The sequence below is a fragment of the Python bivittatus genome, unplaced genomic scaffold (genome assembly GCF_059951505.1).
Source record: "Python bivittatus isolate LINGU-HERP-01145 unplaced genomic scaffold, Pbiv_v1 ctg000070_np1212, whole genome shotgun sequence".
Classification (NCBI taxonomy): domain Eukaryota; kingdom Metazoa; phylum Chordata; class Lepidosauria; order Squamata; family Pythonidae; genus Python; species Python bivittatus.
The window spans coordinates 41,055,469-41,071,918 of record NW_028277034.1 but is presented as its reverse complement, the minus strand read 5'-3'; the positions used below and the strand labels follow the sequence as shown (position 1 = coordinate 41,071,918).

Sequence of the window (16,450 nt, the reverse complement as noted above, 5' to 3'; positions counted from 1 at the left end):
AATAATATTTGAATTAGATTAGTATATATAGAATTGTAACTATTTACTGTTAAAATGATATTTTTTTCCTTTGTTGTATTTTTTCCCACTTTTTTAAAAAGCACTGTTTTTTTTTCTTTTCCTTGACAATGTATGTATTTCTATTACAATTTTGTGTTTTGTCCTTTTGTTCTTTTTCGTCATTATTTAATAATATTTTTTATTATTTTAATATTGAAATTTTAAAGCTACACATTTAAAAGTTAGAAATAGAAAATTTAAAATACAAAATATAAAGAAAAGGAAAAGAAAAAGAAAAAGAAAAAGTGAAGTAAAGGAAGAAAAGGTATGAAAAATAGATAACTTCCAATCTATCTCTGGTCTTAGAAATAATAAGGCTATCATGAGTGCTGGTTTTTAATACATTAAATAAGAATAATTCTTTGTCTAATATATCCCATTACATTTATAATCTAATCTTCAAATCTCCATGTAAGCTTCACCCCACCTGCATTTTGCAAATAGTCCATTGATGATTTCCATTCTTTAAGGGAGTAATTGTTTGAGTTGAAACAAAAAAGCAAGTCAATTTGTCATTTTCTGCCATTTCCATCAGTTTTAAGGTAGTAATTGTTTGAGTTTTCTTTTAATAAGCAAGTCAATTTGTCTTTTTCTGTTTTTTGTCATTATTTTAAAAGCAATAAAACAAATAAATAAATAGATGCTTTGGAATCTAGTTCCATTGACTCTGCACTTAATGTGCAGACAGAGTTGGCATGATTGGCATACAGATTGGAGAGCAAGCCAAGGAAGGTAGTTCCATTCTATCTTCAGCACAATAAGCTATAGGTGGTAAGGAAGCAAGAACAGGAGAGAAAGCAAGAGTACGTCTCAGCTCTTTTGATATCAAAGTATATGGCAGAGGCACCTACTTCCTAAGACCACCAGCGCAATGGTTGAGGTGTCAGACTGGGTCCAAGTCCCCAGGTGATCACTGACTCAACAAAAGAATTGCAGTGCAGAGAAAATGAAGGGAGGCTGCAGCATGTGTGGCCCTGGGCTGCCAGAGGAGAAGAGCTGCTTTTGGCACCAAGGGACTGCCTTGATGTTTGGCCCTGTTTCAATGGAATGAGTGCTGTGGAGTTGTAAGGAGAAGGTGTAAGGAGAATTGTATTGGTGTATTGGTAGCCCTTTGCTCTCAGTCTCCTAATGACCTCTTGTAAGGAGAAGGTGGTCAAGAGGGATTGGTCATAATCCCTCTTCACTAATCAGGTGCCATTCTGGTATAATTCAATTAGTGAATCATGTCACATTCTAACACCATAAGTCTAAGCAATGCAAGACATGAGTTTTCCAACGCACACCTATCATTTTATGTAGGTATGATTGATTTTATTCCATTTTGGAGCCTTAGAAATGCTGGATTGTGTTCTGTGATAAAAGCACAATCTTCGATTTTAGAATTAAGATCATGACTTGGAATTTTTCAGCATCTGGAGCAAGTAAAATCAACTTTCCATGTTGTAAATCATGTAGTTTATGCTACGTTCTAAACATAAACACACGGTGAGACAAAATAGAAGCATCTTTTGCCAGTATTTTCAGAACAAGCACAGAGCCAAGGAAAAGGGTATTCTTCGTGGTTCCAGGCTAAAGACTTCCAGACAGATTCAGCAAGTTGAGCAACTTAAAACATCAAGACAGTACGAATGCTGAAAAATAAAACACAGGCTTCACTTTCCACATTCTTTTGTAAAGAAAAAATGATCAGAACAGCAAATACTTTTAAATTCATGCCTGTGACTGATTTCCTATTTTAAAATCCTGCTGACAGATATTACTGCTAACTTTGGAACTATGGGAAAGGTAGGCTGTGCAGTTGGGAAACGTGACTGTTGGACTTCTTTGTGGTAATGTTGTCAGGACAACAGCATTTACCATCCATAAGTATTCAGTGCTGTGGAAGACTCACCTAGTCAGGTAGCTGTGGGCCACATAGGAATGGCACCCAGTGTGAGTATAAGTAGATTCACTCATGAGGCAGCTTACAAAACAATGGAGAAATCTGGGTGTTCAACAACAAAGTAACATGCATATCTGAGGAGTCTCCCTTTTGCTTCTCCTGCACTTTACCTCCCCACAGTCCTTTGCGTCAACCACTTACCAACTGCTTCAACAACCTGGCTTCACTATTAGAAGGAAGCCAGAAACAGAGTGCCCAGCATCGAACAAAAAATTTGCAAAATAATTTCAGAGCCTTATCTCATTTGGCAGCCACATGCTCCAGCATGTACTGAAGTGAAACTGCACTGGTCAGCTTCATGGATGATCTGCACTTGGAGAGGGACAAATGGGATAGGAATGTTGTCTTTCTTAGTTCTCTTGGCAGTTTTTCCTCCCATTGACCGCGGTATCTTTCTGGACAGCTTTGCAGGCTTGGGAATTAGGGGCCTTGCTTTGCAGTGGTTCCATTCCTACCTGGCAGGATGGTCCTAGATGGTGTTGCTTGGGGACTAGTGCTCCACAAAGGAGGAACAGACATATGGAGTTCCTCTAGGCTCCATTTGGTCTCCAGTGCTTTTTAAATATATACAGAAACTGCTGGGAGAGGTCATTAGGAGACTGAGAGCAAAGGGCTACCAATACACCAACAACCTTGAAATCCAGTCTTCCAGGTAACACTATCAGGTAATGGGGCAACTCCCTTGAAGGTCTGCCTAAGGATAGTAATGGGCTGAATGAAGGAAAACAAACTGAAACTGAATCTACATAAGACAAAAATATTCATTGTGAAAGGTCATCATTCTAAGTTTTGGGTGAAGCTGTCTGTTCTTGATGAAGTCACACTCTCCCAAAAAGAGTGGGTGTACGGCTTGGGAGTGACTCTTGATTAGGTCAGTATCTACTTATAACTTCCAGGCTTGACTTATGCTTTACATAAGGCTGTTTGTGTGTGTGACTTAAAAGCTTTAATTGGGACAAACTGCTCAAGCCAAGTTGATCTCTGGTTTATCTCAAACAGCCCACATCATGTTAATTCTAAAATCTGGTTGCCAATTTGCATCCAGAAGCAGTAGAAGTTATTGCTTGTTGTTTTTAAACCCCCAAATGGCTCAGACCTGGAATACCTAAGATAATGTCATCTCCTCCTCCAAGACTCTCACTGCCTACTTGTATCAGCTGAACGCAGCTGGTTCCTGTGGCTGCCAGTTGTGGCTGCTGTTTCCCAGGAGGGAGGGGAGGGGTTTGTCTATGTAGAACTCACTTCCCAATGGGATATGGGGACTGCCTTCGCAAGGCTTTAAAAACACACCCTTTCAATTCACCTTTAACCTTATTTAGAGGTGCAATGTAAACATTTTAACGTCTTAAATAGCAATTTAATAATTAATTTTATTGGGGAGTTTTTGTTTTAACATGCTTGATTTTTGCACAATATCCAGAAACTTTGGTAGTGGGTGATATAGAAATCAACCAACCAACCAACCAATCAAATAAATAAGAAAAAATTAAGTATGACAGTTAAGAATCTGGGAATTTCAAACAATATTGAGGGTATCAAATTAGGAAGGCTGACCTAGATTAAAAAAAAGATCTGTTGAAGAAGTCTAAGTGTTTTGGCTCACATATAATGTGGGCAATAAATCATGGCTACACATCACACTGAACCATGATTTGTTTGCTGAAATCTCAAAATATGTGATGATAGCCACCAACTGGAGAGCTTTAAAATGGGTTAATCGGATTTAGGAATGAGAAGCCTATCAATTAGTTAGTCATGAACAGCCTTTCCTAACCAGATGTGTGGACTTCAATTTCCAGAATTGAACCGCACATTAATAGGTAAGGAAAGATTGCTATAAATTATCTTCATATCAGAGGGAGTATACATCTCCTTGGTATTGTGGAAAATGGGCAGGAACAGCGGTATCACATCTGTATCCTGAACTGAGTGCAGGACTTTTAGCTAGACTTTTAGCTAGCACAGCTGCTCTGGTGAGGTGAAAATGTAAGAAAACTGCAGGAAATTCTTCAGTCTCTTGGCAATTCCCTTTGATCTTTAAGGAGCTACAACATCTAATCATTAATACCTGCTCTGTGTACAGATGAAACAATTCTGAGCTGAAGCTACTTCTTTTAAAAGTAGGTAATGATAGGGCAAAAATCTCACCTCTTCCCAGCATGAAGCAAGTCAAATCCTTTTCCAATATCACTGAATGGTAAAATGTGGGTGATCAGAATATCTGGTTTAAATTTGCCTTCCATGTAACTGGAGACCAATTGAGGAATTGAATCTTTCATCTTCCAGCCTAGAAAAAACAAAACAACAATGTAACCTACTAGATGTTGTTGGCTCTGCTTCCCATGAACATTTTTGCAAGTTGCCAAACTTTTTTGGCAACTTGCAAAAATGCTCATAACAACACTTACAACATTAATTTTTGTACAGCTTACGAAATACAGAGTAACCTGAAACTAGAAGCACATGAATTGCTAAACATTTACTTTTAACTGCTACTTAATTTTCTGGAAGAAAGATGGCAGCTTTTCTCCAACCTGGTATCCAGATGAAGTCCAACACATCCATCCATCCATCCATCCATCCATCCATCCATCCATCCATCCATCCATCTATCTAATTTATATGTCCGCCCTTCTCACAAAACATGACTCTGGGAGGTGTACAATAAGACAATTAAATAACAATATTAAAACAGAATGCCATTAAAAATATTAATATTATTATTAAAAAAAGGCTAGGTGAGAGCTTGGATATTATGAACAGTGGAGCCACCTCAGCAGGTCACCATTTCCTTGGCACCCCCAGGCCTGTTGAGCCAGCCAGGTTTTCCAGAAGGATGGCAAGGAAGAGACCAATTTCAGCTTGGGGGTAGGGGGTCCACAGCAGAAAAGGCCCATTTCCTGCCAGATGTAACTCCTTAATAGATGGGACCTGCAACATACCTCTTCTGCCAGATCTGATGAGATGGGCAGATGTAATCGGGAAGAGGCAGTCCCTCAAATAACCTGGCCCCATGCCATGAAGGGCTTAAAGTTCAAGACCAGCACCTTGAATTGGACCCAAAAGCAAACTGGCAGCCAATGCAGCTCATGGAGCAGAGGTGTGACATGTGCCATTCTAGGGGCACACATTACTGCTAACAGCGCTGTATTCTACACCAGTTGAAGCTTCTGGATACTCTTCAAGGGTGGCCCCATGTAGAGCACATTACAATAACCCACCTGGGAAGTGACAAGGCCATGAGTGACCCTAAGCAGAGCATTTGGAGGAGACCAGAATGGAGAAGGTTGATATACAACAATCATGAAGAGTTTTCAGAGTGCACAAACTCTCTCTGAAGATAAAATGGGATGGGATGGGAATTTGCTAGGATTGCAACAGAAGGAGAAAGTTTATACAAGAGCCAAACTGTCTAGCCACTAGGATCTGCAGGAGAATCCCTTTTGAAGATGATCTGGGTTTCAGAGGCCTGTTCTCTTGTATGGCTCCCAGGCTATAAAATGTACTTCCTTCTTTGCTGTTTAGAAAATCTATAAAGACAATTTCTTTTGCCAGAATTTTAATTATTAATTTATTTTAATCTCAATTTATACTTTTTAATATTGCTTTTTAATTTTAGTATTAATACGTTTTAGCTGCCTTGAATACTTGCCAAATTAGAAAGGTGGAGTATAAACCCAACTGATAAATAAATAACATATCTCCTCTCGACACATATTGCAACCCTGATAATTACTGTATCAGCCCTGTCTTGTAGAAGACGTTCCTGCATTTAAAAGAACATAAATTTACAAAATGCAAATATGAAAAACATAGAGTAGCAATCAATTATTTGAACATAAATGAATTCACAGTATTTGTAACGTACTATTGAAAGAAATAATTACTCATACTAACTTGACTTTGAGACAAAGTTTAATATTTTCAGACATCCATACTCTTTTGAACTATATGCCTATTATATGGTAATTGATGGCTGGACAATGGAAATGGATTCTCCATGCCTTTCTTCTTGTCCCTCGACATTGTCAAGATAAATTTATGGTCCCACTTATTCAGTGCATTGAAGAATGAATATAATTTGAGACTTATGAATGAGTTGCTTATAGAAGTAGATTATGTATTGGCAATTGCAGTGAAGAATGTTTATCCTTCATTGAAACCGTTGTATAAAATTTCATACATCTATTGACATATGGGAAGCCCTTATATATACAATCCTGCTATTGCGTGGCTTTTTTATTCCTTTTTGCTATCAATTATTTTTCTCCTTAATCTTCTGCTTTATTAAATGACAACAACAATAAAAAAGATCTCCCAGAACAGGAACACTGTTCCCTCACCCTGAGCAAGATACATATTGAAAATATATTTAACTCAAATACTATAACATTAGGGTGTTCTATATGACAGGATGTATGTAGAAAGCTCCATTCACCCCCATCTTCACACTATTGCTTAATGGGCTGAGTACCACACAGCAAATGTAATTTTATAGCTACTTTCTGCTCTTATTCCAACCTTACAGCCCTAAAACATCATAATGCAGCATAATACAGCCACAAATCAAATGAACCAATTATCCTAGGACAAATTCCAGTTTATAAGTATATACATGTTCACATATCATCATTCCCACTGTAATTCCACACTAAAGAACAAAGAAAACAGTAAATATTTGTATATTAGTTGTTCACTTATCTTTCAACTATCAACCTACCTCCAATGAAACTCCCTTTCATGGTGCGTCCTGTAAAAAGCAGCATAGGATCAAAGGAGAGTTGTGCACCTAAGGGAGGCACACCAACCATCACACAGATCCCACAGCCCATGTGACAAGATGCCAAAGCAGCTGTCTGATTGAAAAAAGGGAAGAAATTAAAGAAGTTTTTGCCACGCAAAGAAAAAAGGGACAATGGATGAATGCGAAAAATATCTGATGCTGGAAATGGGAAGGATAACTAAGGTGCTGATTTAGCATAAAGCAAATATATACTGACTGTTCTGCTATCTGCATATAGCCATCACTTATGCTTATGCTACCCAGTAAGAACTGAGCTACATGCTTCCCTAAACAATGTTTACCAACCATGGTCTAAAGTTACAGAAGAATCAACTGATGGCATTTCAAGGTTCTCTCATCTTTCTGGAAAGTTGATTGGTGATTTTTCAGTACTGACAGTTGTATCCCTGAAGAGCATCCATCCATTTGCTCTTGAAAAATATCAATAAAACAGATCTGGTCTTCCAAGTACCCTAACTGAACCACGTGTGGGTTCTAGCTACTGACATACAAGAGCTCAGTCTCCGATATGGAGGGGCTCCTTGGCAGTCTGTTTGGCATGGAAGAGCTGCCTGAAGGGCAGGACATTTGAAATAAAAGGGGATCCATTTTTACACAGTGTACTACAAACTCATTGTCTTCAAAATGGTGATGGCCAACAAATGAGACTGTTTAAAAGAGGTATCTATGGTGAGTTTCTGTGGTTGGCGATGGACTTGAACCTGGCTCTCCCCAGCTTGATTGAACATCTTAGCCACTACACCATACTGACTGATTCACGAGGGCTGAACTATCAATTGTTTGTTGTCTTGATGGCCATTTACTTCCTCTGAATTCTTTAAACCGTAGCTGCTGAGAAGCAGGAAGGGAAGAGGGGTATTGTCCCTATATCCTCTTTGAGACATTGTAGAAAGAGAGCTATGTTTGTCTAGGGAAAAAAAAAAATCAGATTTTAAGATTAACCAATATTTATTTTCATGACCTGCAAATTGCTTCATTAATTGCAGAGGGGCTTGACAGATGTGGGGTTAAAAAGATAGGGATTGATGTGAAATTAAAATACACCTTGATAAATAATTAGGTGCTTGAAACCTGTTTCCTGTGCCACTTTCATCTATATTACTACTCTGCCATCCCCTTCCCTTTTCCCCACTCCTCCCTCATCCCTGTGTATTTCAATCTCAAATCAATCAAGTCACTGATCAAGTGAATTGCAGCTCACAAAAGCTTAAAATAAACACTGGTTAATCTTAAAAGATACTACTAGACTCATCCCATTTGACAGTTTCCCAAATGAACCTATTAGGTTACTGGGAGACAAAGAACACTGAACTAGATGATCCTTTGGCTTGATTCTTACGAAACAACTGTTCATTATAATGATAAATATTTCAAGAAAATATTAATACAGCAAGCCTGAAGAAAATATACATTCAGTAGAATCTAGATTTAATGGATTGCCATTTCCAGACTTTGGATGCAATGGACAAAATCTGTGCCCCAACATCTCTCCAAAATATTAGATTAAGCCCATTATATCGAAGTAGTTCAGACAATTCATTTAAATTTGGATCAATTATTGTCACTTGCATATTGATGCAATTTATGTCATTTGCATAAGAATGCAGTTATGCAAATGAAATAAAATGATGCATATATACATAAATGATGTACATTCAGGCTTAGATAGCTGGCAGTAGCACATGTTCTGTCATCCTGAATGGTCTATTAAATCAAAGTGTTACTATACTGTTTTCATTGAATCTAGCATCAAATGGCAAAACAGAGCCAATACATTTTGATTAAATACAGCACATACCAATGTCTCCAAACATCCAACAACCTCAAAGGCATAATCCACACCATGTCCAGTCATTTCCAGCAGTACTTCTTGAATGGGTTTCTTGTAATCTTGAGGGTTAAGACATTCTGTAGCTCCCAGTTCTTTTGCCTTTTCAAATTTGTCTCTGTTAATGTCAATCCCAATGATACGAGATGCTCCAGCTGCTTTGCATCCCATGACCACAGAGAGACCAACTCCTCCCAAACCAAAAACAGCACAGGTGGATCCAGGTGTAACCTACAGAGTCATGGAGAAAGACAGCATAGATACGTTCAAGCTACACCCAGCAACATAACAGATTGGTGAAGCAGTTCTTAAATGGCACAGAATTTGAGAGACCATCAAGGAACTTATAGATAGGTTTTCTCACCTGGGCTGTATTGAGGGCAGCCCCATAACCAGTAGAGAATCCACAGCCAAAAAGACAGACTTTATCCAGAGGTGCAGCACTATCAATTTTAACAACTGTAGAGTCAGGCATGACTGTATATTCAGAGAAAGTGCTGATCCAAAGGAAGTGATGAACTTGCTTCCCTTTGCAGGTGAATCTACTGGTTTTGTCAGGCATCAGATTTTGTGGTTCGCAGATGCTGTTTCAGAAATGATTGGACTTGTCAATAAGAAAAAAAAAACTGTACGTGCATTGCCAAGAATCAAGAAAAATACAAAAAACGTTTCAAAAGGAACTCACTGAGTTTTCAAGCAACAGTTGGTGTTTGATTTTAAACACGAGCTGCATTCTCCACACTGGGGCAGACAAAGAGGAATCACTTTGTCTCCTTGAAATACAAAGGGAAAAACATGAAAACTCCAGACCAAAAGATAATGTTTTCTACTCACATTTTTATAAATCAAGATCACTACAAATGGACTTTTCCTAGTGCATTTATCACAGTTGAAACGACCTTCTGAATGCACTCATAAAAATTCAGACTGCAATTCATTGTGAACTGGAAAAAAAAAGGATCACTAAAAAAGATGTCCTAGAAGCAGTTCATTTCACTTGACAATAGTTTCTTTAATAAGTCACATTCTTCATTCACACTGCACCATGGCTTGGTATGTTGGATGAACCTAGCAACTATGGTATGTAAAGTATAAACAAACTTAGTTTACAATTCAGCTTTGCAAACCATGGTTTATGGCAAAACATAATCATGGTTGGTAAAAATTGATTGTACCATCCAAAGGACAAACATTTATCATTGCATAAATTTTCATAGATCAAAGGTTACTGCATCAGATGCACAGAGTACAGGTCTGAGAGAGAAAAATTCACTGGGAGGGGGAAGAGAAGAGTGAAATGGTGAAGGGAGGCTAAGGGGCACAATTGCTCTAGATGTGTCCAAATATGAAGCACCATGACAGAGAAATTCTTGCAATGAATAGCAAATTAAGTTATGTAGTATGACAAGAACTCCCTGACCTCTGGGGCAGTCTAGGAAAAATGGTACTGTAAACAACCTATAGTGCAAATCCCAGATAAACAAATCATGGCCTGTAATATCTGAGCTCAGTCCTGTACAGTGCAGACTCAGTGGAATGGCACATGGTCCAATTATGCTGGATACCCATTGCATTTTGAAGAAATTAAAATACACATGAAAAAGCCAGAGGGGACCTTCTCTATACCTGGTTTTACACATGTCACTCCTGGCCCAACACTCTCTACTATTCCAGCTCCTTCATGGCCTGGAATTACAGGATACTCTACTTTGGGGAAAGAACCTGCCAGGACATGGTCATCTGTCCCGCATATTCCTGTGGCTATTATCTATAATAGAAAACAAAGAGTTATGTACAACCATAGGGGAAGTTATGGGGGTACTTACTAGGAGTTTCCAGTGACCTATGCACAATAATCCTGTATGAATATGGGCAAGTCTACGGATTCCCAACAATCTTCACATGGAGAAAAACAACAGTGTAAGAATGTTACTACTCTGACGCGACAGACCAGAGGACGGAATGCTGCTTATCTTCACCAGTGGAATGCATGCTATTAACTCTACCCATCTACCTTGATCCTCCTCCATTAGACAGAAAAACAGTGAATAAAACTTGTTCTAAATATAATTACTGATAAGGATGCAATTATTTTGGAAACAGGGCAAAATATTTTTCAGTGATTTATGTAAGTCATGTTGTCTGTAAGCAGTTAAACCATTGTTTGCCTATTGCAACTTCTGTGCAAGGCAGAAACTGTGAATTCCAATTCATACCTCCCTGATATCAAAGCAGTGCTGATCAATGGCATTGGCAACTACATATCTATTCCCACACCAGTTTGGATTTCTGACCCAAATGGTCACATTGCAAGAGGTACACATCTAGAATTTTTCTTATGTTTGTGAAGGCCTCCTCCTTAACTGGATCAAAGTACTTAGATACACATTTTTTCAAACTACCCTGCAGAATTTCTCTTCTGTGTATTCTTTAATTTACCCTTCCTTCAAACCTCACTGGGAAATGCTGCTCTAATTTATCAACAGTACAAAACTATAAAGTCTTCTTTATGCAGTAGTTATATAAAATATAATATTTAGTATGGAATTTCATATGATATAAGGAAGACGAATATCCCATAATTTTATGCCAAATGAAGCACTGAAATATGATAATTTCAAAATGATGTCATATACTTTCTTGGCACTAGGAAGCATTGATGCCCCAGCTGCTTCAGAATTCAGGAAAATGGGATGTCACAAAGTTATGCCAAAACCAGTAGCAGCAAACTCAGAGCTGAATCTCCCCACCCCAGAGGACCGTGGAAAATTACTCAGAAAAACTGATCTACCTTAACACGAACTTCATGGTACCTTGGTGGAGCAACTTCCACCTCTTCAATAGAAAGTGGTTTGCCGACTTCCCAAGCCACAGCCGCCCTACATTTGATAACCTAGGAAAGCCAAACCAAAAATAAATACGATGTTCAGTCTAATCCTATGCAAAGCACCAAGTGGGTGAAACCAGGTAGGAGAACTTTTCCACTAGTATAACATCACAAATTGCTCTATGCCTAGAATCCTTCTCAATGTAGCAGCTCATGGCGGGTGATAGCAAAAGCCTCCTATTGCCATTCCAGTGGGACTAATCAGCTCACTTGAGGTATAGCACCAGAGGCCTCCACAGGAGGGCTCAAATGACAAACTTAATGTCCCACAATTGCAACACAAGCTCTACTTCCTTTAGGCATGCATCATGATGATGTACATGTGTACAAAAGGAGCAGAACTTGCACTGCAAGGGTGTAATGCTGCTCTAGTCATTTTAATGAAAGCCTTGGTCTTGTAGACGCTTCTGTATAGCCAACTTTTTGCAATCAATGACCCCAACTGTGCACATGTGGGGGGAGGGATTTCTTTGTCATGTAAGAACCCTGGACGTTTACTCATCATGCTATCTACATCTGAGGGTGGTGACCTCTTCCATCTCTAGAGCCTCCTCTGACTAGAGTGGCTGAAAACTGTCAGTGCTCTTCTACTTTTTGAGGCAGGCAGTACATGTAAGTGCAAGCTGTGAAACAAACTTGACATATTTTAAAAAAGAGTGTGTGTGTGTGTGTGTGTGTGAGAGAGTGATCAATCTGTCCCCCCACTCCCAACAGACTCTCTGGGGGAAGTATCAGAAATTCCTTATGCTCTGTTGTGGCTGGAAGCCACAACTAACATTTTGGGAAGGAGAATTCATTCTCCTTCCCAAAATGTTAGTTGTGGCTTCCTTCCTTCCCAAAATGTTAGTTGTGGCTTCCAGCCACTAAAAAATTGCCCACTTCTGATTTACCTTGAAACTTGGACCTGGACACAGTAGTAAATGAAATGTAATCTACAATTGAGCTATGACCCTAAGTCTAGTGGTGCAACAGGGCGCCTTTTCCTCTTCGGAGAATTATACATTAACAGTATTATCTTACCAAATCACTTTATTCCTAAGGTTTTTATCCCCAGCGAGTGCAATCAGTAACTTACAATACAGTCCAATACATTTTCCAGAAGTCATGTCTTCACTAGGTCATGTATTATATGTTCTTGTACTGTACTATTATATGTAATAAATAAGGGATGAATGTAGCTATGCACATACTAGGACTTAACAGAACTGCAGCTTAAATTCCTAGTTATGTGCTTCAGATGCCAATCTAGCTGCAATTGCATGAAAATGAGATTACAAGTGTAAACATTTGGTGTGGGGAGGGGGAAGCCTTCAGGTTAGTGCTGACTCCTGGCAACTGCCTGGATAAGTCCTTCCAGTGCTCTTGGCAGGATTTCAGAAGTGGTTTGCCATTGCCTGCTTCCTAGGGCTGAGAGAGAGTGACTGGCCCAAGGTCACCCAGCTGGCTTCATGCCTAAGGCACGGTCTCTAGCCTGGTGTCTTAACCCCTACACCACGCTGGCTAATAAACATATTTATCTAGAAATCAACCCAACTGAACATATTGCTTGGATTCATGGCACACAGTGAACAATGAAGAAGCCAATCACATTTTAGTCTAGCAGGTTTTGAGAATGCCGCCCATCTGGTTTCGGTGTGTTGCACTAGGGTTACCAAATGAAGCACAGTGCAATAACCACGGGTAAAAGTCTTGTAAGCAAAGCCACTAGGATCTATTTACCTACTCAGGATGTGCCAGTTTAAGGACAACTTATCCAACAAGCAAGACAAAAATTGCTCATTGGCTATGCATTGTACCAACCAGAGGCAATGCTGTCTAGGGGTGATTGGATTTGTCGTCCATTATGTATTTGAATACAAGTAAACAAATATTGGATTTCTAGCTATTATTTCAGCTATAATTCCCGCACATCCAGTTTCAACAAATCTTACTGTTGCAATTGTTTCACAGCAAGTGTGCAAGAGGGTAAGCTGTCTTAAACTCTGCATTAAGCCATGGTTTTGCTTAACGGTAGCTACCTGTTCCCATATTAGGAGGTCTGGACACAAGCGGGAAGCCATCAGCCGTGATTTACAAACCACAATGGCTGGGCTCGCACCAAAAGTTAGCCCACAAACTAGCAAACGCGATTCGCGTTTAAATTAGTTTACAGCTTTAGATTAGTTTACTTCTTCCCTTAGAAAAATAAACAGTTTCTTACTTTCCCAGAAGTATCCATGTCTGCAAACTAGCTACCGCACGAGGATCCTTCCACCCCGCTCTCGGAGAACCCTCGACTACCGCTTTGGAAAACTGGGGGGGGAAAAGCGACTATAATGCATCAAAATCACCAGTATGGCGCTACGCATTTCTCTTCCAGCATCAAGATTCCTTTAGGGCCAAAGAGCGGTCGAAGAGCAATCCGTTTCTCAATCGGAACTCTTCGCTTGCCGTAGACGCGCCGCGGAGGACTCTGGGGAATGGAGTCAAATACTTGCCTACACAATCAGGAGAAGCGCTAGTCTTTTTTTTATCAGGGCATCCACGTGCGATAAGGTACTGAAACTGTCACAAGAAATCCCTGTCAGGCAGTTTGAGTAAAGCGACTCTCTAAATGCGTTTCCAAATATATATTCACTTTTTCTTGAGCAAAGGGGGTGTGAAAGGGCATGACTTTGTTTTACCAGAATTTGGGGGAGAAGACTACACTAGTTAACAGATGTGCAGTAGGAAAGGGATTTCCCCCCCCCCCCTTTTCGTTATAGGTGATTTGGAGAGAAGCAGAACCACTTTCGTCCTTAAAAGACTTTGAAAGTAGTTTTTCATGTTGGACTGGGACCAGGGAGACCATCTGGTCCACCATCAGCCACAGAAGCTCTCTGGGAGAGGTCTCTTTCTCAGCCCAATCTGTAGTTGCTGCTGGGGGAAATGGGAGGAGGGACTGTTGTGTGTGCTACTCCATGCTCCTGGAGAAAAAGCAGTGTATTAAACTAGTAGATAATAATAGTATGATGCTTTTTCCTGAGAAATGGGGGTCCATTTCACTATCTTCAGTTCTTCAGTAATGTCTAATCCAATCAGTAACTGGTTATTACTATTTGTATTACTGAATTTACACCCTGCCTTATTGTTTAAACTAATACTTGAGGTGGCTTATAACAATTTGTGTGTGTTTGTGTGTGTGTGGGGGGGGTGCCTTCAAGTCAGTGTTGACTCCTGGCAACTGCTTAGACTAGTCCCTGCAGTTTTCTTGGCAAGATTTTCAGAAGTGGTTTGCCATTGGCTCCTACCTAGGGGTGAGAGAGAGGGATTGGCCCTCAACCAGCTGGTTTTAAGCCTAAGGTGGGACTAGAATTCATGTGCCTTGACCACTACACCAAACCAACTCTCTTTATGTAACAGCACAAAACCAAAATAAAACAATGGCATCATGTGTTACATGAGCTCAGTCCTGTACAGTGCAGACTCAATATAATGACACATTGTCCAGTTACACCAGATTCATATTACATTTTGAAGAAATTAAAATACACATGAAAAAAGCCAGAGGGGATCTTCTCTATACCTGCTTTTACTCATGTCACTCCTAGCCCAATGCTCTCTACAATTCCCACTCCTTCATGGCCTGGAATTGCAGGATTCTCCTGTGAGAAAGAATCTGCCAGAATGTGGTCATCCATCCCGCATATTGTGGCTGTGATCTATAGTAGAGAATGACCTCATCCATAGGGAAGTTTTATGGGTTATTAGGGGCTTCCAGTGACCTTTTTTTTCATAAATTGTTATTGTTGAAATAATTGAGAAGTTTTGCCTAAAAGAAACATCTACATTTTTCAAGTTTGTTTTCTATTTGGTCTTGTTTGATTGCCTAAAGAAAATTGTTCATATTCTAAAAGTAATGTTTGAATTATAACATCTGTACTATGAGTCAGTATTATAATTTTCCAGTTAATATGCCTGATTGAAGATAAATACTCAAAACAAGTAAACAACTATAACAATTTGTTGACAAAAATATTCATTTTTTTTTTATAAAGAGCAAATATTTTTATAAGAGAAGGCTTATTCCAAATTCATAGATAGTGAAGTTTGGTATTTGCTTAAAAATGCAACTGCATAAAGACTACCCCTGGTAAATCAAACTGTTTCTTTGAATGTTTACTACTAGACATTGGAGTAACTCAATTTACATGGCTTCAAAAGAAGATGGAATGAGTTCATGACAGTAGGCTTATCCATCACTGGAAGGGGATATAGTGTATTTGCATACACAGAATGTGGTAGATTCTATGTAGATTCTGGTAGGCTCTGCTGCATCTGGGGGGGGGGGTGAGTGGGTTGGGGGAGGGGTCCAAACTTTTCATCCAACCCTACTGTACTTTCCCCACAGCAGTTAGGAAGAGCCACTCCATAATGTTGCCACCAATCACTTTTTCCTAGATAAATCCCTCTCTGCCATGGTTACTAAGAAGGAAATAGATGGCAATCCTCCTCTTGCCACTGAATTTGGGAAAACATGTGCTAAAGGCTTTCTCTAGAATGTTATTGATTCATTAAGAATTCAAGTCTTTATTATGATATCAAGGTTCAAAAAAGTAGAAGGAATTGAAAAGACAGAAAATGGTAAAAGAAAAAAAAAAAACCCTGATGATTTTAGCTGCTACTGCTGCAACCATGAACCTTTTTCCTCCAATACACAGAAGACCCATAACTGAGATCATGATCCATTAAATAAAAAATTAATCCTAAAATTCTAATCTGCATCTAGCTTTCACTAGTTCCTGGCTTGCTGTATAATTTCCTGTTTTCTAGCCTAGATCATTATGGGTTAGGATGTCTTCCTGAGATGGGGTTTCTCCCTATTCAGGACATCTACTATAAGCTATGGTAGTGAAGATAAATGTTCTGAAGCAGCATGACACTAGGCCAGTAGATAACACCTTCATTCCC

At 39.3% G+C, this 16,450-nt stretch overlaps 1 protein-coding gene across 2 annotated transcripts; it reads right to left on the bottom strand.

The window, feature by feature from the left end:
- Window positions 1-1,326: 1,326 nt before the first annotated feature.
- On the bottom strand, window positions 1,327-13,955 carry LOC103066859 (alcohol dehydrogenase 1-like). 2 transcript variants are annotated; one of them, XM_007436146.4, is made up of 9 exons: window positions 13,852-13,955; window positions 11,426-11,527; window positions 10,261-10,402; window positions 9,320-9,407; window positions 8,999-9,218; window positions 8,605-8,865; window positions 6,723-6,858; window positions 4,151-4,289; window positions 1,327-1,691 (listed from the first exon to the last, which is right to left on the bottom strand). In XM_007436146.4, the coding sequence occupies exons 1-9, from the start codon at window positions 13,867-13,869 to the stop codon at window positions 1,667-1,669; spliced, it is 1,131 nt and encodes a 376-aa protein (XP_007436208.1). In that variant the 5' UTR covers window positions 13,870-13,955; the 3' UTR covers window positions 1,327-1,666. The 2 variants fall into 2 exon arrangements, with proteins under 2 accessions (XP_007436208.1, XP_007436207.1); XM_007436145.4 differs by having other exon boundaries at window positions 13,722-13,946.
- Between the last annotated feature and the right edge of the window lie 2,495 nt (window positions 13,956-16,450).